Source organism: Lepisma saccharinum, chromosome 1 (genome assembly GCF_977018435.1).
Source record: "Lepisma saccharinum chromosome 1, izLepSacc3.1, whole genome shotgun sequence".
NCBI lineage: Eukaryota > Metazoa > Arthropoda > Insecta > Zygentoma > Lepismatidae > Lepisma > Lepisma saccharinum.
The window spans coordinates 84,770,429-84,793,751 of NC_139229.1; the positions used below are offsets into that span (position 1 = coordinate 84,770,429).

The 23,323-nt window shown below is 38.5% G+C and overlaps 1 protein-coding gene across 2 annotated transcripts in view; it reads right to left on the bottom strand.

Annotated features, from left to right (window-relative positions):
* Nucleotides 1–1,547: 1,547 nt before the first annotated feature.
* The window catches only part of LOC145997264 (xaa-Pro aminopeptidase 1-like), a 41,126-nt gene continuing 19,350 nt past the window's right edge, over nt 1,548–23,323 (bottom strand). For both annotated transcript variants that reach the window (XM_083134140.1, XM_083134131.1), the window contains exons 5-13: nt 21,193–21,288; nt 19,405–19,601; nt 17,658–17,799; nt 15,527–15,656; nt 13,987–14,136; nt 11,904–12,033; nt 9,550–9,727; nt 4,550–4,725; nt 1,548–1,963 (exon numbers count right to left, since the gene is read on the bottom strand). In XM_083134140.1, coding sequence (XP_082990266.1) covers nt 1,844–1,963; nt 4,550–4,725; nt 9,550–9,727; nt 11,904–12,033; nt 13,987–14,136; nt 15,527–15,656; nt 17,658–17,799; nt 19,405–19,601; nt 21,193–21,288 — 1,319 coding nt within the window. In that variant the 3' untranslated portion in view covers nt 1,548–1,843. The remainder of the gene's footprint in view (nt 1,964–4,549; nt 4,726–9,549; nt 9,728–11,903; nt 12,034–13,986; nt 14,137–15,526; nt 15,657–17,657; nt 17,800–19,404; nt 19,602–21,192; nt 21,289–23,323) is intronic.

Here is a 23,323-nt window from a genome sequence, read left to right on the forward strand (position 1 = left end):
TCTGTTTACTTTTACTTTCATGACTGCATTGTGTTTTTGCATCGTGAACACCATCTAAACCTGACTCAACAATCTTCTTTTGTTCCTTTTCCCAAATGGAGGCAAAACATTCATCCTTGACTAAATCAATGTTTGTTTCATTTCTCTTGCAGAACAATCATGTTTTTTGTCGCAAATCCATCAAGACATTTTTACTTAATTTCATTGTTAAAATGAAAGACATTGTTTACTGCAATGTTTATAATGCATGCTCATAAAGAATGTCAGCAAAACCAATAACAGGGTAACAATGCCTTCATACATACTGCAATGGACACAGTCCAATCTATACTGCATATGGACTTAATCACCAAAGAAAAAGTTAAGATGAATTCATTTCAATTCATAAAAGCTACCAACTAAAATGACCAACAATGACCAAAATGATCACAATTGGTGATACTGGGGTTTGAAGAAAAATATTGGAAACCACAACCGGGAGTAAGAATGTAAAGAATAGTACTGAAAGGTACTCTCTAATGATCCAGTTACAGTGTATATTTTTCCATGACAGACAACAAAACTAAACAAAATGACATTATCAAAGTTTCATTTAAGTGCATCTTATGCATAGATAAGCCAATTATATTTGGAATTAAAAGTTGAATCAGGAGCACTGAACCACGTCCCCAAAATAAATCAAACTTATGTCCTCTTGATTACAAAGCGTTAACATTAACTACTATGCTATGAAAGGCCATAAAAGTAGACTCTCAACACAAGTCATTCTTCTCAAGCAACTCACAGTTAAGACATATTAGATTCCCATGACTTCCTTTACCTTATTTTTACATTAGAGTTCTTTGATTTTGAAAGTAGCTTACCAACATCAGGACCAAACTGAACTCCAAACGTAACTTATTTTTGTTACAAAAAAGGGGATAAACATAATATCTGTGAATTCCTTGCATGCTTGATTGATTGATTGAATTAGGTCATTTTACGTTGCTTTTCTGCCAATCTTGAAGGGACATTAACAAAGCATGCTCATGCCCCAGCCAGGATTTGAACCCAGGATCCCTGGTATTGTAGCAATTACTTACATGTCTCCACAAGTGGATCGAACCCAGCACTCCTTGGTAACAAGGCAAGAGCATTAGCAACTACACTATTCATTTCATGCAGTTCACAGTTCTCTAACTGGTTTGTAATCAACAGAGCTTGTTAGAACTTTTGGTGTATTTGTGCAAAAGTTAAGTCCATTGAATTTACCTGAGGGTTCATTATTTCTTTCTTTCATTCTCAACTAGCAGGAGAAATAAGTTCCTTGGATTTACCTTCTGAAAGGAACAGCATATAGAAAATGAAAATGAAGCTGATGATTTTAGGTCCAACCCACATTCAAGCAGGGGATCTTTTTTTTCTGTCTGTGACACAATGTGCACCAACTCAAGCCAAAATATACACATTCTAAAACTCCTCCTTTTTACAATGTTACATTTCCTTCTCAACTTGTATCCACACAGCATTTTAAACCATAATATTTCAATGCAAGAAAAATCTTTACATTCATCACAAACTGAACATTTTAATTAAATCAAAAGTAAAAAGAAACAAGATCATACAAACACATTTAAATTAACATTTATTTACAAATTTTATATTAAAAAAACTTCTGAAGACCTTGAATAATTTATATCTAAAATTTGCAAAGTGTCTGATCTAATATCTGATCTGTTTGTTCAAAAAAGTTAAGTTAACTGATCATGTCACTGGCACAGTAAGACGTATTTCCATAACCACATGTTATAATTTTCCCCATGGTAGACTGAAAGTGGTAATTTCATCGTAATGCTTAATATCATCAACCTATTGGCTGTGTTTCCCTGTTAAGCCATTTCAAAGCATCAGCATGTCCCAATTTTTGCAACAATGGACCTACTTTTTCCCTGCATTTTGCATGGTATTCATTCAAATATGTTATCTGAAAGAAAGAGAAAAAATACTGCACTTTTTTTCTAGTTGTGTTCATACTGGAGCTGAACCAGTACAAGTCTGAATGGACTGATACTGGTAGTCTTACTGTAACTGCAACTGCCACCAATATGAGTACTTAAACACTGTATCCATTTAAAGCTGTTCTTGAGTCTCATGAATGATACATCATCAAGGTTGAAATTAAAATGTTGCTACTTTTACTTTGCCACACACAATACTTTTTTGTAAGAGCTTTGCAGATATGTTATGGCAAACTTGTTCTTCCTTATTTAAATTTCCTTTATATGAATAAAAAAATGTAACTATTATCATCACTGTTACATGCCTACCCAGCCAGAGGCAGGAAACAGCGAAGGATGATTATGATCATCTCATCATCACTGTTCCAGGGTAGCTACTCTGAGAATAAGATAAAATTAATGCATTCACGCCCTGCTCTGGGAGGGGCATTTAAACAGTCAGACATATTCTGAATACAAACTTACTTTAAAAAAAATGAGGCCCCCCATCTTGAATTTTCGAGGTTTTCAAAATGCCACTTTTTTCGTCGAGTTTTTCAGCCCAGTGGATAGGAATCCAACCTCTTCGAGGTTTCCTGCTGGTGATCCCCTAGCAATGACCCCCCATTGGTCCTCCAAGGATCCAAATTTGTTGGGCTCCCTGGAACCCTCAGTAATTTGGCACCCTTGACATGCTCTTAAATACCGCATTAGACCTCCCCTCAAAGTCACATGGTGCACCCCCTTTCCTTCGCCAATCAACATGGGGGGAGAAAATACCCAAAAAAAAACTGAAAAAATGGGCACCGCAGCTAAATGACCTTAGACCTTTGCAGCAAGTACAAGAACATACTTTAAACGACCCTGGTTGGTTACGGGCAGGAATGTGATAATATTTTGCACTAAATATTTATGAACAGTTCTTCCATGAAAAAATTAAAATAACACAAATAAATTTCAGAAAAAGATAAAATATATTATTTGTACTGATTTGTTCACAGTAAGGAAGCAGACAGAATTAATAATGAATTCAAAATAATTTAATAAAATAACCATGGTGGTCCAGCTGGTAGGGCAACTATCTGCATGATACAAAGGAGACCTGGGTTTGATTCCTGGGGTGGGTGATTTCATGTGGAAATATTTCTGGTAATGTCTGTGCGCTGAGGTTCACCCAGCCTCTTAACAAATGGGTACTACCAGAGGGTAAAGCCAGGCAAGCATGAGGAAGGAAGGAAACAACAAAGGAAAGAAAGAATGAAAAAATGAATGAAAAGAAAGACACACACTGACAGCTGATCACAAGGTCCTCATGGAGATATTATATGTGGCTCATGAATGGCTGGCTATGCACTGCAGGTTCTGACAGTGACCTTCAAGGAAACTTTTGTGGTGTCATGTCTTTGTGCTGATTGCATAAATAGAAATATTTTCTGAACCTCCATCGGATAAAAAAAAAAAATACAACATATACATGGGCGTACCCAAAAGAAACCGAACTAATTTTGTGGTGGGCAGAGCTTTTGTAGTACCATGTTTTGTCCGTAAGCCGAGTGCCGTCGCTGAAGCAGGTCAGGACATGTTTCGGCAGAGTTTAGAGTGACAGCTGTTTTGTGTGATCGTCGTTTTTGCAATGGCTGATTTTCGGGAATAGCGTGCAGTGGTGAAATTCTGCTTTTTGCTCGGAAAGAGTGGAACAGAAACTCTTGAAATGTTAAAAACGGCATACAAGGACGATGCTATGGGGAAAACTCAAGTGTTTGAGTGGTTTTCCCGTTTCAAAAATGGTGAAATGTCAACTGATGACAAACCTCGTTTTGGTCGTCCTTCCACGGCCCGAACACATGATAATATTGAAAAAATTCGTGAAATCACCAACGAAGATCAACGACGTACCATTCAGAGTTTGTTCCGCAGGGTCAGACAGTTAACCAGGCTTTCTACTTGGAAGTTTTGAAACGATTGCACAACAGTGTGCGGCGGAAGCGGCCAGATTTGTGGCAGTCGGGTGACTGGTTATTCCATCATGACAATGCCCCGGCTCACACAGCCCTGTCTGTACTACAATTCTTGACCAAAAATGGTATGACCCCTGCTCCTCACCCCCATACTCACCCGACCATGCACCACGCGACTTTTTTTTGTTTCCTAGAATGAAAGGAGACATGAAAGGAAAGCGTTTTGCTGATGTTGCTGAGGTGAAGAAAAAAACGACGGAGGTGCTGTCACGCATCACAAAAGATGACTTTAAAAAATGTTTTGAAAAATGGAATCAAAGATTGGACAAGTGTCTTAATGCAAGTGGAGAGTACTTTGAAGGGTATTGAAGGTTTGTACTTAAATTGTGAATAAATAAGTTCACAAAAAAATTAGTTCGGTTTCTTTTGGGTACGCCCACGTACTTACTCAGCTTATTCTTAAAGTCGTTTTAATGTCGCTTTACGAACAGATAGGATTAGGATTAGACCTGCAGGTCAAATTGGGCTCTGAACCACTATCTGCCTCCACTAGGTGTCGGACAAGGGAACCCTTGATTACAAGGTGAAGGCATTACCACTACACCATAGACTTACCTCGGCTTGTGTCAGCATCTCCGGAACCAACATCTTGGTCTGTATCGGCACAAGAGTCACAGTCTGAAATGTTAAAAATCCTCTGTCCTTGAAGTTATGTGGGGTCTTAGCTGGCACTATGCGAACAATGTTCTCCAGTCGAATCCCAAATTTACCATCTTCGTAGTAGCCTGGCTCTGAAACAAAAATGCTATGTTTGTAAGGCATAAGGGAGCCTAATTCAAAGAATGAAATTAAATTTCTTTTCATTGACTTGCAGTTATTACAAGCAAACTAAACACATTTTTCTATATATAAACAATGATACATCATTTGCAGTTTGTAATGCAATATACCCTGTGAATTGCACTCTCCAATGAAATCACATACAGTGTGTGGAGGTAAAGAGCCAAAACCTGGAGGAAATTGTTGTCAAGAGTGAACAGAGAGAGACATAAATTACAAATAGTTAAGGTATAATGTGTGTAACAACACAGTGCATAATACTGTGCACTCTGCAAAAAAAAATAATATTTTTTTACAGTATGTTATAACAATGTGATCAGAAAAATAAACAAGTGGACAACATGTGATCAGAATATGGACAAGTGGACAATCACCAACACATTTAAGATACTTATTTGTAGTGATATCATAGAACAATCTGTAAAGTCAATATAAATTCAGTTTTACTTACGTTTTTTGCGAGTATAGTTCGTTCTTCAATTACGACGTTTTGAGAGATAACTTCTCTCTTCTTCAGGTTATAAGCAATTCATAGCTTTGTCAAAATATTTCTTCCAAGTCAACAGGATCGAGGATTAGGTGAAATGTGAGTGAGGAAAAAATATAGGAAGATCGATTACACTCTTGACAATTTACGTTCTTAAAAGCCATCATTAGCCAAGTTAAAACCTATTATAAAAACGTTTTGGTCCTCCTGTATAAATTTTAAAAAAAACTGTAAAAACCTTTAAAATTCTAAAAACCATTCACTATTCCCAGTCAAGTTGTCCGCAACGAGCTTCCCTTCTGAATGTGGAAGCAGTCAAACCAGCTGTCTTTTGTTCGTCATTTCCCCTTCCTCCCCTCTTCATTACATCATATCTAATTCAAAATCTTCCTCTTTCGAAGCCTCGCGTAAAACTTCCGGGGTGACGTGGAATCCAAGGCTTTTATATTCTTTCTTATCCCTTTTTAAACATTCCTGTCCAAACTTCATATATATTCCCATCATCCCTATTTAATTTGTTCTCTCTTTCTTTACAAATATATGATCCTTCATAAACATTCCTTCCTCCTAATTTACTCTCCTCCCTTAAAACTCTACATTCCACGATTATATGGCCTTCTTCGAGGATATGTTCTGACAAACCCATTTTGGGAACCTTTTCTCTTGTCTTTATCATGTCCCCCCCCCCCTATATTCATTTTTGAATTTTTTTACTGTCCGGTGAGTAAAAATCAAAGAAGGTAAAAGGAAACACTCACCGGACAGTAGAAAAATTCAAAATTTTCGCTAATTTCATAGCATCATCAGTGTGAGGAGAAATAGACGGAACCGGAAGTTGGGGCACTGCAGAGTTGCCAGGTCCCCATCGAAGAAAAAGCATTGCGTAGAACGAAAAAACACTGTTTCGTCACCAGGCTCGTCGTAAACTGTGAGTGTGTGGGATGAGCTGGGAGGGTGGGAGGGATGGGCATTACTGGGTGGCCTTGTTCAAGCCAGGTGGAGTGGTTGCACTCATGACCGATATATAGGCCCTCTCCCATCTTTGCGAACAGAGGTGTTGGCTGGTTGGGGTAGGAGATGGATAATCGCTACCCGGAAGCAGTCATTGAAACTGATGTTGTGGTGGTTGGTGTGGACGGCGACAGTGAAGTCCAGGTTGTGGGTGGAGGAGCGGTGGTTATTGATGCGGACTTCACTGTCGCCGTCCACACCAACCACCACAACATCAGTTTCAACGACTGCTTCCGGGTAGCGATCATCCACCTCCTACCCCAACCAGCCAACACCTCTGTTCGCAAAAGATGGGAGAGGGCCTATATATCGGCCATGAGTGCAACCACTCCACCTGGCCTGAACAAGGCCACCCAGTAATGCCCAACCCTCACCCACCCTCCCGCCCTCCCAACTCATCCTACACACTCACAGTTTACGATGAGCCTGGTGACGAAACAGTGTTTTTTTCGTTCTACGCACCGCTTCTTCTTCAATGGGGACCTGGCAACTCTGCAGGACCTCAACTTCCGGTTCCGTCTTCTGTTTCTTCTCACACCGATGATGCTATAAATTAGCGAAAATTTTGAATTTTCCTATATATATATATATATATATATATATATATAGGAACACCTCACCCACCTCCCGCCAGAATTATAACCTCCGCCTACACCAGGCCCTGGTTAACCGTGGATATCCCTCCATCCTGGTCACCAAGCAAATATCACGAGCTGCCTCACATACCACTACCACCAAGAAACCTGCTGCCACTAACCCACCTGCACTCATCACCCAATATCATCCCCACCTCAACAAAATCAGGCACACACTGCACTCTCTTCTCCCAATCCTCCACAGTGATCCCGAAACCAAAAACATATTTCCCGACAAACCCAGGGTGGTTTTCAAACGCCCCCCTAACCTCCAAAACATCCTGGTCCACAACACTCCTTCACCACACATCCAACACCCCCCTGCCCATAAATGCAACCGACCCAGGTGCAAGACCTGTCCCATCCTCATCACTTCTCACACCCTCCAGGTGCACACGGCCACTGGCAAATTTACCCTCCATCCCAAAGGGACCTGCCATGCCTCAAACCTTATCTACATCCTCACCTGCAACATCTGTGGTGATTTTTACCTGGGGGAAACATCAACGGCCCTCAACCTCCGCATCAATAACCACCGCTCCTCCACCCACAACCTGGACTTCACTGTCGCCGTCCACACCAACCACCACAACATCAGTTTCAACGACTGCTTCCGGGTAGCGATCATCCACCTCCTACACCAACCAGCCAACACCTCTGTTCGCAAAAGATGGGAGAGGGCCTATATATTGGCCATGAGTGCAACCACTCCACCTGGCCTGAACAAGGCCACCCAGTAATGCCCAACCCTCACCCACCCTCCCGCCCTCCCTCCCAACTCATCCTACACACTCACAGTTTACGACGAGCCTGGTGACGAAACAGTGTGTTTTTTTCGTTCTACGCACCGCTTCTTCTTCAATGGGGACCTGGCAACTCTGCAGGACCCCAACTTCCGGTTCCGTCTTCTGTTTCTTCTCACACCGATGATGCTATAAATTAGCGAAAATTTTGAATTTTCCTACTGTCCGGTGAGTGTTTCCTTTTACCTTATTTGATTTTTACTTAGCCCTTTTGGCCCTCCTTGCTTTTATCCAATATATATATATATATATATATATATATATATATATAAAGTTCTCCCCTGTGCATAGAACCATGCCATGAAGGCGTATAGGGGGTGTGGGGGTAACGCCCCACACTTTCTTGATCCGGTCGTGAGTGGGGGTGATGTGATCAGCATCACGCCCCTGACCGCCTTTACCCCCAGGGTTTCCCCCAGGTACCCATGTTATTCGACGCTGGGTGGGCGCCGGAGCCGCTTCCATCGTTAGAAAAGTTCCCGGATTTGAACCGGCCGGGGATCGAACCCGGGACCTTTAGCATGGTAGTCATACGCGTTACCGACTGAGCCACCGCGGCTCATATATATATAATGGATAAGTTCCGGTTCCGTCTCTTTCTCCTCACACCGATGATGCTACGAAGTTAGTGAAAATTTTGAATTTTTCTACTGTCCGGTGAGTGTTTCCTTTTATCTTCTTTGATATATATATATATATATATATATATATATATATATATATATAGGAAAATTCAAAATTTTCTCATTCCACATTTAATTCCATATTGTTTTACTATTTTTTACATTTTTTCTGATAACCCACGGAAATAACGGATACCTAGAAACCTAAAATTTTCTTTCTTCTCCTTTCCATTACCTGTCTCTTTTTCGGTGTCATTTTTCAAATTACTTTTTTCTGAATCTTTCCTACATGTGGATCTTGCCTTACTCAATTCTTTTCTTATTTCACTTTCTTTGTACCCATTCTTTTTGCCTATTCTTATTATCCAATTAATTTCCTTGTTCAAATCTGCTTTGTTATTGCATAACCTAAGAGCTCTAACAAAAAAGTTCTGAAAAATATTATTTTTTGTTCTTCTGGGATGTGCCGATTCTTTATTAATGTATAATTCGCCTGTTATGATGAACACCAGTTTCTATCATCTTTCTATTCGTGTAAATCGAGAGGTCTAAGAAGCCAATCTTACCATTTTTCATTTCTTCTTTAGTGAATTTTATCCTATCATCTTGTTCTCCAATATATCAAATAATTTCGTTAACTCCTTAGCTTCCCCTATAAAGCTATGAATTGCTTATAACCTGAAGAGAGAAGTTATCTCTCGAAACGTCGTAATTGAAGAACAAACTATATTCGCAAAAAACGTAAGTAAAACTGAATTTATATTGTTAATCTTGTGAGTAATTTGCGCAGAGTAAATATGAAAATGTGTAAAGTGTTTGGCTGCAAGCTTTCTTTTTTTCAAGGAATGAGATTTCAATTCAAGAAGATAAGAATAACGTTATGTCTCAAAACATTTCCAGAACTGATCTAGCAGATATTCTCACAGAATCTCTTCATCCTTCACTGCCACGAAAGTGGCAAGAATTACTTTCCAACATATTTTGTCAAAATCATATTACCAGACCAACAACAAAAATGGATTACCACCAGACAATAGCATTACAAGTAAGAATATGGATTTCTTTAGTGGCTAGAATTCTTAAATTTGCCCAACATTTTCATCTCATCTTCTTCAAGACCTAAGAACACAATGAAATCTAATGTCACTTCTTGTTTATAATATTATTTGTACGATGACTGCAGAAACACAAATCATTAGCAAATTTTATACATTACCATCAGAGAGAAACATTCCCTCTTGCAATCCAGGGTCGTCAGGGTACGTTCTCCAAGATATTCCCATTGGCCCCTCGTGAACATTCAAATAATGGCCAATACCATGTCCTGTTCCATGAGCATAGTCTAATCCAACATCCCACAATGCCTTTCTGGCAAATGAATCCAGATAATTGCCCTGGAAAGATGAGAAATGAAGATGTATCACTTTCACTATTACACAAATATACAGACTTCGATATACACAATAATGGTAATTACTTGCACCATATGTCTGGCCCCATACAAGAAAAACACACAGGCACGCTGTTGTGTTACATACACACTCCACCCTAGCACCACTTTATGTATAACAGTGGCAGACATTTGCTGTCACGCTTGCACAATGTCACCTTTTGGCTGGCAAACCATAATCTTCTGACTTTTCATTTCATACATCAAGGTGACCCCCTACAAATAAAAATGCAGTGAAGTGATAATACCATAAAGAGAACACTTCAATGAAAACTGAAAAAAATTCAGGAATTTGCCAGAGAAACTCCTAAGGATCCTGACTTATGGGACACACAATGATTTATTAACAACTGTAGTGATTACTTAATGTGTCAAACCACTACAGGAACAACTGTACTTAACACGCATAAACCACATTAACCTGAATACAAATGTGTGCTAACCAAACAATGTACAACGAAATACAACTTTGTAAATAAATAAATAAATGAGCCTCGCATTATGTAAAATGGGCTTAATACTATTTAACATATTTTTGTGACATAAGAAACTTGTCAAATAAGTATTGAAAGGCACACAGGACTTGAATTAAAACAAAAACAAACATTACAAATATTTATAGATCAGATGGAACACTTAATACTGGGCGAGTCTGTTAAAAGAGGCACGTGGAAAATGTGCTCCTTGCATGTAGGCAACCCTGGTACACAAAAGAGAAGAGCGGGGTAGAGAACAGTCCAGGATATCGGTGCCAAGCAGTTTAGACAACTTGACATAAACGTAAATGAATGAAACATCTCTTCTGTAAATACAGTACAGTGTGACAACAACCTACCTAGAGGAGGTGCTGGAAATGTCTTCCGTTGACCTCGAGGCACGTGTGCAGACGATACCACATGTTCTGAAAAGCATGGGCAAGGACATCCTGCAGGATGGAGTTCTTCGAGTGTGTGAGGGTTGTTGCTATATACCTGTCCCTTTAGAGCTCCCCACAAGAAGAAATCACAGGGTAATAAATCTGGAGAACGAGGTGACCAAGATTGGTTCATGCCACGGCTGATGACGCGATCAGGCGGGAACACTGACTCAATGCGCGTGATCGTTGCACATGCTGTATGCGCTGTGGCTCCATCCTGCTGAAAGTAAGCGTTCCTTCGCTCATCCTATCAGTTGTTCAACAAACATGTTGAATATGTTACTGATGTAATGAGCAGAGTTCACAGTCTCATGGAAGAACACGGGGATGATGCGGCGTGACGACACGGCACACCAGACACCGAGTTTCTGGGCGTGCAGTGGAACCTCCATGAACGAACACGTGTGGATTGTCACCTGACCAGTGTCACGTGTTCTGGGAGTTTATGTAGCCTGACAAATAGAGCCATGCTTCATCGGAAATGAACAAGTAACCATCCTGCAGCACCTCCGGACCAATATTGGACAGAAACCACTCACAAAACTGCACGTGAGCTGCCTTGTCCACATCCCCCACCTGATGCATCACGGTAACTTTGAATGCGTGCAAGTTCAAGTCCTGCTTCAGGATCCGCATAGCGGTTGACTGGGACACCTGCAACTGTTGTGCCAAATGCCAAGATGATAATTAGCCGTATCATTAGCTGCGCTGCGTCACCCACCTTTGCCTCAGTGCGGACAGTCTTTGGATGCACTTTTGGCCTATTCAGCATGGATCCAGTTTCCCGCCATTTTGCAATCAGTTTTTGCATTACTGATTTGGTTGGGGCCTTCACTGGAACTCCATTCACCACGAACTCGTTGTAAACAAATCTGCACAATGTTTCCAAGAACCGAGACATGCATACGTCTCAACATCAAAGATACGCAGTGACACAGTTACTTTTAGTTACTGTGTAATAAACCACACTGCATAAAATCCACACATGAAAAACATAGAACATGCCTTACGTCGCGATTTGGCACATACAGATGTACTATGAAGAAAGATTAGTGAAAAATGCAGTTACAGCTCAGTTTGGTCGAGTAATGGCTCTGTATGCCAGAGACCGATGTTCAAGTTCTGGATGAGTCTCCATTTTTTGCTAAAATTTCTAAATAGAATGCACTTAAGTATAACATACCACATTTTCAAAGATACACACCTTAATCTTGGAAGGGAAAACACATGTTGCTAATGCATACACGCCTTTGAAGACACGAGTGAAGCATTCTTTCTCAAACTGTGTGGGAGTTCCCATATGTACGGTCCTGGTTATGTCTGTTGTTCCATCCCTGGAGGATAACATGGGTTATTAATAATAATGAATAAGTAATTAAATATTAAGTTGTCAGTAAGGTTTTACTGACCTGAATCAAACAGTACACAATGCATGCCTCATATCATTTGATGCAAAAATCTTTAATAAAACAGACATGTATTTGAATATTTGCCCAATTTTTGACAACCATATGTTGTCTTTCCCAAAAGACTGAAAAAAACTATATTCTATTTTGAAAACAAGATCAAATCTCAATATGTACCTTGCTGTTGTTAATCTGAGAACAAAACAAGGTAAATGTTGCAATTTTATCATGTTTTTAATATGTTGGGGAAATGTGGCACAAAATACCAGCTTTCTTTTTTTCTATTTAGGTTATTTTGTGTGTTTTCTGTGTCTTGGGTTAATTGTGATGATGAGAATGAATGATGAACTGATGACTGGACAAACAGAATGAAACATCTATGCCGATCGGGGTTTAAACCTGAGGTTATGGTTTGGTTTATTTCAATTCGCATTTCTGCCACATTTGGCTAATCGCAAAGATGAGGATGAGTGATGATATGATGACAGGACACTCACAAAACACCCATGCCCAGGTTGGGATTTGTATGCATCGTAGTATGCTGTGCTAACCACTCTGGCATGTAAGCAGGCAAACCTGATGTTTTGTTGCAGGTTATACTAATAGCTCTGGCATGGAGACCAGCAGATAAGAAGCTGTTTGCATCACAGCATAACTTGGGGTGTGGTAGGGGGTGGGGAGAGAAATGAATCTTGGGTTCAAATTTTAAAAAATACCATTAACAAGTAAATTTTAATAAACCTATAAATGCCCCACCCTTCTTGACCCTGCCATGTCGCATCTATGGTTTGGAAAGACTTCTTTCACAGTCATGCAGTAGATGCTTCGAATACCTTCATCTGTTTCTTTTCGACCTTTTCCATCTATTTAATTATACATTTTTAACTGTATGTGCATTTCCATCTTTTTTCCATCTCCTATTTGTCTATGGTACGGTAGTTTATTGAAAATTTTTGTACCACCGACATCAGATACTTTTCTGGGAGTGTGACTACCTTATGAGATATGGCATATGCCAAAGGCCAAATACAGGGTATACACAATGGTGAATGGTGTGGTTATAAATGTAAAAAAAAAAAAAAAAAAAAAAAATTCAACTTACGTGGTTGCAGCAAACACTGTTAGAGGCGAAAACTGTCCCAGTTTTGATATGTGAGTTAAAATTACAATCTTTTTGATATGCTGATTCCAAATATGACCTCCATCACGTAAGCATTTTTCACAAAAAAAACAAAAAAAACACACTGTCCCTTGGACCCCTCGTTCCCCGGATCTTACGTCGTGCGATTTCTTTCTATGGGGGTTTATTAAAGACAGGGTTTATGCCCAACCAATGCCAACTTACATCCAGCAACTTCTTGACTGGAAATGCATGCAGTGCAGGACATTCCAGTGGACATGTTACACCGTGTCTGGAACGAGTTTGATTACTGCGTTGATGTGCGTCATGTGACCAGGGGAGCCCACATTGAAGGATTGTAATTTTAACTCACATATCAAAAATTGGGGACAGTTTCCGCCTCTAACCGTGTTTGCTGCAACCACGTAAGTTGAAAAATAAAATTTTTATTGACATTTATAACCACACCATTCAATTGTGTATACCCTGTATACTGAGAATTATACAAAAGTGTCTGTTACAAGTGAATCTATGGATATTATCTAACATTTATAACTTCCAATTCTAAAATGTTTAAGTATCAGTACTGACATTTAAAACACTTGATATTGTTTTTCTAGATTTCGACTGTACCTTCTAAAACAGAAAATTGACATCAATGTTAAAAAAAATGACAATAAAATTGATTGGGATGCATTCACAAATTAAAAGGTAGGAATACATTTGGATCAAATCCCAGACATAATTGTGTTTATACTAACCTGTATTGACCTCCAGAATCACACAAATACAGTTCCTTTGTTGTGATTTCACTGTCTTGTCCACGTTTTGGCATGTAATGAATTATAGCAGCATTGGGACCAACAGAGGATATTGTATCAAAACTGGGACCAATGAAATTCTCTTGCTCCCTGTAACATGAAAGCAATTAGTTGTGACTACCGTAAAGCAGAATTGACTTACAATTTACATTCAAAATACAGAACCAATTTGAAGTACTGACTGCCAATATAGGAAACTTGCGATAATGAAGCAGGTTTTGTTTTCTTTTAAGAAAATATTCACTGAATTTAAGATTCTACTGAACAAACATTAATTGAAAAACACCTTTGAAACATGAAATATGAGTTAATGCTTTATTAGTTATGGATGATGACAAGTTAGCAGAGAAATCCATACTCAACCAACTAAACTTCATACTGTACATAAATAGATACAAAATTCTTAATTTGAAAGGTTAAAATTTGCAAGTACAAGTTTAAAATTTGTGAGTACTGGAAATAAAAGAAACTGTGTTTATATGTTGGATAGAAATGGAAAACAACACAAAACATATAGACTGCAAAAACAAAACATACTACACACACACGGTGGAAAGAGCAGATTAGTGGAGAGTGTTAGGAGAAGAGGACAAGATTGTAACACCATGGAAAGAGAGAAGTGGTGGAAGAGCAGAAGAAAATGGAGAGGCTTGGATTCTATGCCGACCCAGCCAGAGGCAGGAAACCGCGAAGGATGATGATGATGATGATGATGATGATGATGATGATGATGACTACACACACAACACTGAGAATTATAATGTTCTGTCTGAAGAGCATTTGAAGAAAAATTTGTCACACTAAGATCAGTGCATTGATTCATTAACACACATGAAATCTGTGAAAAAAAATATCTCACGATCATCATTTGATACAGGTATTCAAACTGTTCTCAAAGCACCATCAACAGACATACTAAAGTCTCTGTAAAACCTCCATCTCATGCACATGCAGTTTATTACTTTTTTTTTTTTTTTTTTTTTCAAATTCAACATAGGTATGCATTGCTTCTTCAATAGGTATGTCTTTTAGTGTTAGCACTTTGAAAATAAGGACTAAAGATTGTCTTTTGTCACCTGTTGCAGTAACACATTCTATCTTTTGAAATAATATTTTAACAGTCCAATGATTCCCATGATATCAGTTTGTTACAATTGGTGCAGAACATTTTAACTCCAGACTTCACCACTCCATGTGCAAATCATTAGTTTACGTCATTTGCATTCAACCAATAAGATGGCAGAACATGAAATACTCCTGGTAAATGCTTTTACGCCGTACAGTTGAAATAGAATGCCAGCTATACATATCCTGACATTTCTAATTGTTGTGCCCTTCAATTGTTGGTATTGAGTTAAAGGAGTGGTGGCCACAATAAAAGTAGCAATAAGTCACATCGAAGTACCACTAAGTTCTTTTAAAAAGTAAAACATTTTACAGTCTTTGTTGTGAGATACAGAAGTTGAAAACAATCACTCACCTCCTAAAACCTTCCAATTTATCGGCTCCCGACGTTTCCGTGACTTTCTCTCCATTCGCAAGGGCTTTCTCCAGCCATGCAAAATAAGCAACCACTGCGGCTGCATCCTTGATATGTGCATTGATTATTCCTGCAACAAGAAGTGGAAATCTAAGATCCCATAGCTAAAGAAATTAATATCTACATGAAAAATATGAGAATTAGCATCATGTGTCATCAATGTGTAATATAACATTAAGAGGTCCATGATACATGTGTCAGGGTAACATACATTGGAATACAATTTACAGTCAAATTACAAAAATTTTCTTATTTGAAATTTCTTCTTGGTCTATTTAGGAAAAGCTGTAATGACAAAGATAATGATGATTGGATAAAATTGATAAAGGAACAATCAATGAAGGAAAACCCATGCCCAAGCTAGGACTTGAATCCAGAACCTTTGGGGGCAAGATAGGCCAAATTGCTCATCACGAAGGTGGATCACATGAAAAAATTATAAACAACAATTTGTGATAATCAATACAAAGCACTTTCTTACCAAACAATCAAACATACACACATTCTGCCCAAGTTTATTAATTTGCAATTTCGTGTGGATGAAAAACTTGACAATGACATAGTATTATTGCACGTACGATGATACAAATAATGTGTTTTGGTGGTACTAGTGGTATGTCAGGTGTAGTGGTTGCATGCTCAACTTGTGTGACAGGGGTTGTGAGATCGATTCCCAACCACAGCAGAAACTTTTTCAGAAGATAAAAGATATTTATTCAGATGCATAAATGTTCTTGATTCCTTTCAAGAGAGGTAAACCTTAAATTGCAGAGAACTGTCTCAAGGGAAGCAGACAACAACATGATAGGTGCAGAAACCAGATAAGAATCTTAGCTTAGTCATCATATTTCTTGTTTGCCAAACTCTTTCTGTTGGATTCTGAAAACAATTATAGGGGGCTCCCCGATGGCAGAGTGGTAGCTTTGTTGCCTTGTAAACAAGGGGTCCCAGGTTCGATACCCGGTGGAGGCACATAGTGGTTTAGATTCCACCTTTAAACGGTATGTCCAGTCCCGAATAGCCTTACCGGGCATAAAGTGAATTTAAAACACCAAATCAATTAATCAATCAATCAATCAAAACAATTTTAAGCATTTAGTGAAGATCACAAAGATTACTACTTTTGATCCAAAATTGATGAAAGTCCCTATTGCTTTTTAAAGATTAAAGATTTTTAATTATTGTAAATATTCTGAAACCATTTTTTTACACTTAATTACACAATGTATCTCAATATCATACTTACAAAAAACATTTGGGAGAGTTTTGGATTTGAGCCTGCTTACCTAATTCCCCCTGAAAAAAAGAGAGAGCTCTCACGCAAGTATCTTACCAACTTTTCTACATCATGACTGGTAGCAAACATCTTGAAACACATTGATGATTGCGCAAGCTACCCTTTGCTATGTGAAAATCATATTTTCGCTTTAAATTGTGAAAAATATTAATTTTCACTCATTGCACAGTATTTTGCAAGGTATTGTTAAATATATTTTGCTTAACTATATGTAATATGCATCTTTGTGTTCAAACTTGACAGCAATTTCCTCCAGGTGGACAACTATTGAATGAAGTTTCCTTTTTCTTCAATTTTAACATGCCATTGCAAGTATTCTCTAACATCATTCCTCACAACTTAGTTTGCTGCTTTTTCCTCTTTTAATTTGTTAGGTGAATATAGTTTCTGACTTCATGTTATAAGCAAGAACGTAAATCTTTTACCACAGTGTGTCTCGTCTAGTAAAGGAACCTCTAATAAAGTTGGCTACTTGCTGCTGGTGCTCAAGAGCTATGACAATTGCGGAACATAGAAATGTTTCAGAGCAGTCAGGTAACATTTGGAGAAGTGTACAAAGTTTATGAAAAATGAAAATATAAATTACAATAACATACATGTGGCTTTTATCTGATTTTGGTTGTAATGTTGCAATAATAAGTGATAATATAATTCAGAAAACCAACATGAAAAATCTTAAATGTGGAAAAATGTAAAATCTGGGAATGTAAAGTTGGGGTTCCATTAAACTCAGAAACACCAATACCATAAATATCCTTCCTCCTCGTCACTCACCTTCACTCTCAACAGGGTTCTTGATGGCCTTCATCAGAGCAACTGGCGTAATCTCCACTATCCTCTTATTTTCTGGTATCATGGATACTAAACCGTAACTGGCTAAGTTGCTAATCCACACCTTTCCGTCCAGTTCATCAAGCTGAAACATCACAAAAATAGAAATACCATATTTACAGATTGCCTTAATTTTGATGCCAATGTACTCGTAATCTTTACAACTGGAGCATTACAATGAAATCGGAAATTTCACACTGATACTCTTTATCAATAATTCTCAAATACGTTTAAAATTAACAAAAAAAAAATTGGAACATTACCATGAAATCTACCTGCTTGCACTAACATATTCATAGATCGATATACAAAAATAATCACTTTTCTCAAAAAATTAAAGTGCTCCCCTGTGCATTGCACCACGCAATGAAGGCTTATAGGGGGTGTGGAGTTAGGGCCCCACACTTTCTTGATCACGGTCAAAGGTAGGGTGATGTGATCAGCACCACACCCCTGGCTGCCATTATCCCCCTTAGTTTTCTCCAGGTACCCACTTTATACAATGCTGGGTGGGCGCTGGAGGAACTTGAACAGCTGGAAAAAATCCCGGTTCTCCCCTGCAAAGTACCCTTCCTGGGTCTTTCGCATGGTAGTCAGATGTCCTAATGACTGAGCTACAGTGGCTATTGTTAAAATATGTATATTATTAAAAAAATAATAATTCTGAAAGAGTTAATCAAATTACATTGTACTGCATACCTCACATGCAGAGATGAAATTTTAAAAAATAGAATAAAGATCCAAAAAGAAAGTCTGATTGGGAGGGCATTTGACTGCCACATGGGAGACCCAGGTTCAATTCCCAGGGTGGATGATTACGACAGGCCTTTTATTTTTTTTACTCTTCCCACAAACAAATCTGGGGTTCACCCAACCTCTCTGACCAATTAGTAACTGGGGGTAAAGGAGGCTGGGGTATAGTTCTGATTGCATAACTTCAATTATAAACAAGATCGAGAAAGTGTGGATCCTTACTTCAAAAACTACCTATTCAACTTCATGGTACAGTGTATAAAATGCATAAAATGCCTACATTACTACTCGATAACTAACAAATAATATAACAACTTTTTTCCTGAGATTTCAGCCTGTGTATGGGACCAGTGGCCACCCACCATCGTGGGGAAACTGAGGAGCTACGAATGAGTAGCATAACCCGGTCATGGAAACCTACAACGATGACCTGGGGTTTGTAATGCAAACCACATGACACCCTGTAATTGGTTGGATTGAGGCCTGCGGTCGGTAGGTAGGTACTGACCCTCACGGGTTTCTGCACCATGGGTTATTTATTTATTTGTGTACAAGGATGAATTTGTTCTGGTACTGAAATTGGCAGATTTTTACTGAATCTGATGTTTAATTTTTATCTGATATTTAAATATTGAAAATCATCTTCAACACATTCCCAAATATATGGAAGGACATAACTGCCTTGGGTTTTGCCTTAGATGAAGAAACTATATTCAAACATTTACTTTTCAAAACCAATGCAAAATTTTGCTCATCATGAACTATTTATAGAAATATCAGATTGGTAAAATTACTGACAATTTCACAGACCAATAGATACAGCAACATATCTACATCAGCCAATACCTGCAGAACCACTTAATTTGTGCCATCCCTAATACATAACAAAGTAGTAACCTACATCGAGACAAGCTTACAATCTCACCCAAATACTTACCAAACCTTTAATAAACTCCTGCAAACATTCATAAGGATGGATCTGAACGCAGACGCCTTCATTTCCAAAGTGGCTCTTCACGGCTTGTGTGATCTTGCAGTTGCTAACAAACAAATCAATTTGTTTCATGGTTAATACTGCATAGGAGAAGAACACAGGATTGTACAGAACATCGCATCCTCTTAAATTCAACAACCCTGAAAAAATAAATTAAATTTTAATTCCATCCACATCATAAATTCACCATAAACATTGAAAGAATCTAACAATGTAGAAAGCCATCATTTCTACATTATATAGCCACAAGTCATGGGACACCCATGTGAAGGTGGTGGTAGTGTCACAGCCTCGGGCTGTTTTTCCTGGTTTGGGCTCAGGCCATAAGTTTTGGTCAATGGCCACATGAACAGTGGTGTTTATGAGGACATTTTAGACAATATCATGCTGCCCATATACAATGGGCCCTTTTCTCTATCAGCACGATAATGTCCCTGCCCATAAAGCAGGGTTTATTGAATCGCGGTTTGAGGACAATCAGGTGGATGTGCTTAGCTGGCCCGCTCAAAGCTCCAACTAACCCCATAGAACATCTTAGGAATGAACTGGAGCAACGGTTGTGTGAAGACCCACTCGACCAAAAACCACTCGTGAACTATTCACGTGGCTACAAGACGAATGGGGAAAAAAAAATCACCATCAATATAACAGAACATGGTCCCAAGAGTAAATGCTGTAATAATAGCGAAGGGAGTTCTGACATGTTATTAGTTACCTGGCTGATGTCTTTGGAATGAACAGCATTGGGTGTCCATTGACTTTTGGCTATACAGTGTATATTCTGAACTTTATTTTGGGTTAGTTGTGAGTAAAGCTAACATTAAATGTGAAAGCAGGTTCTATCATTACAAATTGATCAGTGTCTAAGATTGAATCTCTCTCACTCAGTAGTTAATGTATTTGATATTTTTGCATATTTTTAAAGCAAAATTTTAGTAAATTGGATGCATAGAATTGGAGTGGAACACTTACATACTAATATTAATTGATAGTTTGAACAACTTTTTACTAACTCTCTAGCCTTTCTAAACACGAAGAAGGTATATGGCTGCAGCAACACAAGCCTTCCATCTGTTCCTATCCCGGTCAAGATCAATGTATTCATTTTTTCCCATCCTTTACCGATTTCCTTTAGGTCCATCTCATTGTTATCTCTCCATCTTTGTCTTGGCCTTCCTACAGATCTCTCACCATCAGGTTTCCCAACAAGAATCCTATAAACTCTTCTTTCCTCTCCTATTCATGACACATGGCCTGCCCACCTAAGTATTCTTGATTTAATCATTCTATTAATGTCTGGAGCTGAATGCAGATTATGTACAAGTACCAGGTAGTTTTAAATTATGTTACCTTCTCCACTCACCTGTATCCTCATCCCTATTAGGTCCAAATATTTTCCTTTCCTTTCACTCTTAATGTATGTTCCTCAAGCATTTGTATATGTATGAATTAGTAACAGTATTGGTATACTCCCCGGCAGGGGAGAACCGGGATATTTTCCACCTGTTCAAGCAGCTCTGGCACCCACCCAGCATTGTATAAAGTGGATACCTGGAGAAATCTCTGGGGGGTAAAGGCAGGCAGGGGCATGGTGCTGATCACATCACCCACACCTTCGGCCGAGATCAAGATTGGTTCAAGGTAGTATTGGCTAAATTAAATGCACACATTACCCAAATATATATAGGTCAATGGCAATCAAAATTTCTTATAAAATTAGGAAAAACTCACATGCCACTTCATCCAAGAAGGTGATAACTAGCACCTCTGCACCTCTACTGGTCATCTCTACCCTTACTTCATCCACTTTTGTCTTCACGCTTTTACCTGCATAAATTAAAGGTAGATTAGTTTACTTCAAATGCCACTGAAAATAAAAAAGTTATCTTATACTAAAAATCAGGGATGGAAATCTAAGTCAACAATGAATATAAATTTTTGAGTTCATTTTATGCACAGATAGGATAATCCAGACAAGAACTACAGTTTAATGTAGTGGGATCCGAACCACTATGTGCCTCCACCAGGTATCCAATCAGGAACCCCTTAATTGGGGTGGCTCTCCAAGTCAATAAGAAATAACAAGTCGTATCAGAGTGGTGAAACAGAGCTTTGCAAAGCAAAGTGATGTTATTTGCTTCAAAAAGATACAGTAGAACCTCGATTAAAATGAGGGAAAATGTAAAATCTGAAAAAAATTTATAACGCATTGTTAGTGGGACCGTGAAGATTTAGTGTATATTGTTAAAGGAATGTAAAATCAAAGTATCACTATATTCACCAAATTTGTCTCAGAGAAGTGTGATAGTTGGGATAAATCTAGGGCTGACGGTCGATATAAGCGGTATTGGTGTATGAAAGTATTTGTTGGATTTTATTTACCGATAGTGGTAGATATTTTTCTACTGTTTTGATAGTTCATGAAGAAATGCTGCATGACACTTTCAAGGTGTCTAATTATCCTGGAAGTTATGCAAAATTAGAAGTTTCCTACCAGTATTACCGTATATTTCTGAATCCAACACGAGATTTTTGCCGCAATTTCGTGCACAGAAGTGTGATAGTTGGGATAAATCTAGGGCTGACGGTCGATATAAGCGGTATTGGTGTATGAAAGTATTTGTTGGATTTTATTTACCGATAGTGGTAGATATTTTTCTACTGTTTTCATAGTTCATGAAGAAATGCTGCATGACACTTTCAAGGTGTCTAATTATCCTGGAAGTTATGCAAAATTAGAAGTTTCCTACCAGTATTACCGTACATTTCTGAATCCAACACGAGATTTTTGCCGCAATTTCGTGCACAGAAGTATGGAGTTGTCTTGCTTTTGTGGCATATCAGAACCAGGAGCTTCGATTAAGCTCTAACTCTACCCTCTGCCACACCTAGCACTTTAGCCTTGAACGTTCGCATGCACCTTGAGCATTGTTGTGCGATAGCAAGTAGTGAGCGTTGTAGTGAACAATTTTTTTTATCAATTGTTGTGAGACGTTGTAGATTCCGCTTTTAAACTTAGTAGTAAAGTGTGATATACCGTACTATACAAAGGTGGTACGTATACGCTATCTTCTAGACATTATTTTACGATAATACCCATGTGTAATGGATCATGTAACTTGTAATAAGTCCTTCAGTTATTTGTAATAAGGTAAACATTCGTAAGTTTTGAAAATAGTTTTTCTGTAATCCCTTGTTGAAAAATGGGGGGGTCGTCTTGGATTCAGAGTCATCTTGCATTCAGAGATATATGGTATGTGCAAAATCTATTTTGTGATTACGTAACATGTATTTTAATATTCTAATGTAATCCCTTGAACATTTTAAAGCAAAACTCTGCTAAATTGTAGCTTATAATTAAGAGTGGAACACTCTTCCACTAATACTCGTATTAATCAATATTTTAGACAACTCTTAATTGTTACAATATTCAAGTATAGGTTATAACGTGACAACGAAAAAGCATATTCTAAAACATTGGTTCAGTCATCCTGCTACATTAAGTTAGAATTTCCCATATGGAAAATTCCCCATACAAAATTTCCCTCTAGGTTATTTTTGTCTCGACGTAGCTTTTTACCGACAGACAGCTCTGCAATCTGGCATGTAAGCAACTTCCACCTCATGGATTGTGCAGCGTCACAGAACACACCTACCAGTCACAGAACACACCTCTCCGCCGCAGAACACACTTCACCGCCGCCAAGCATCGAGAACATTACCGCTCGCATTTCTCTTTCGACGTACTACTCGTCTTGTGTTTCTTCTACAAGCAGCAGTGTGTTTGAACCTTTATTCTTCGAAACTTCACATTGCGTAGGCCTCATGGAAATTGGATGTCTTTGTTTTATATCACCGATTG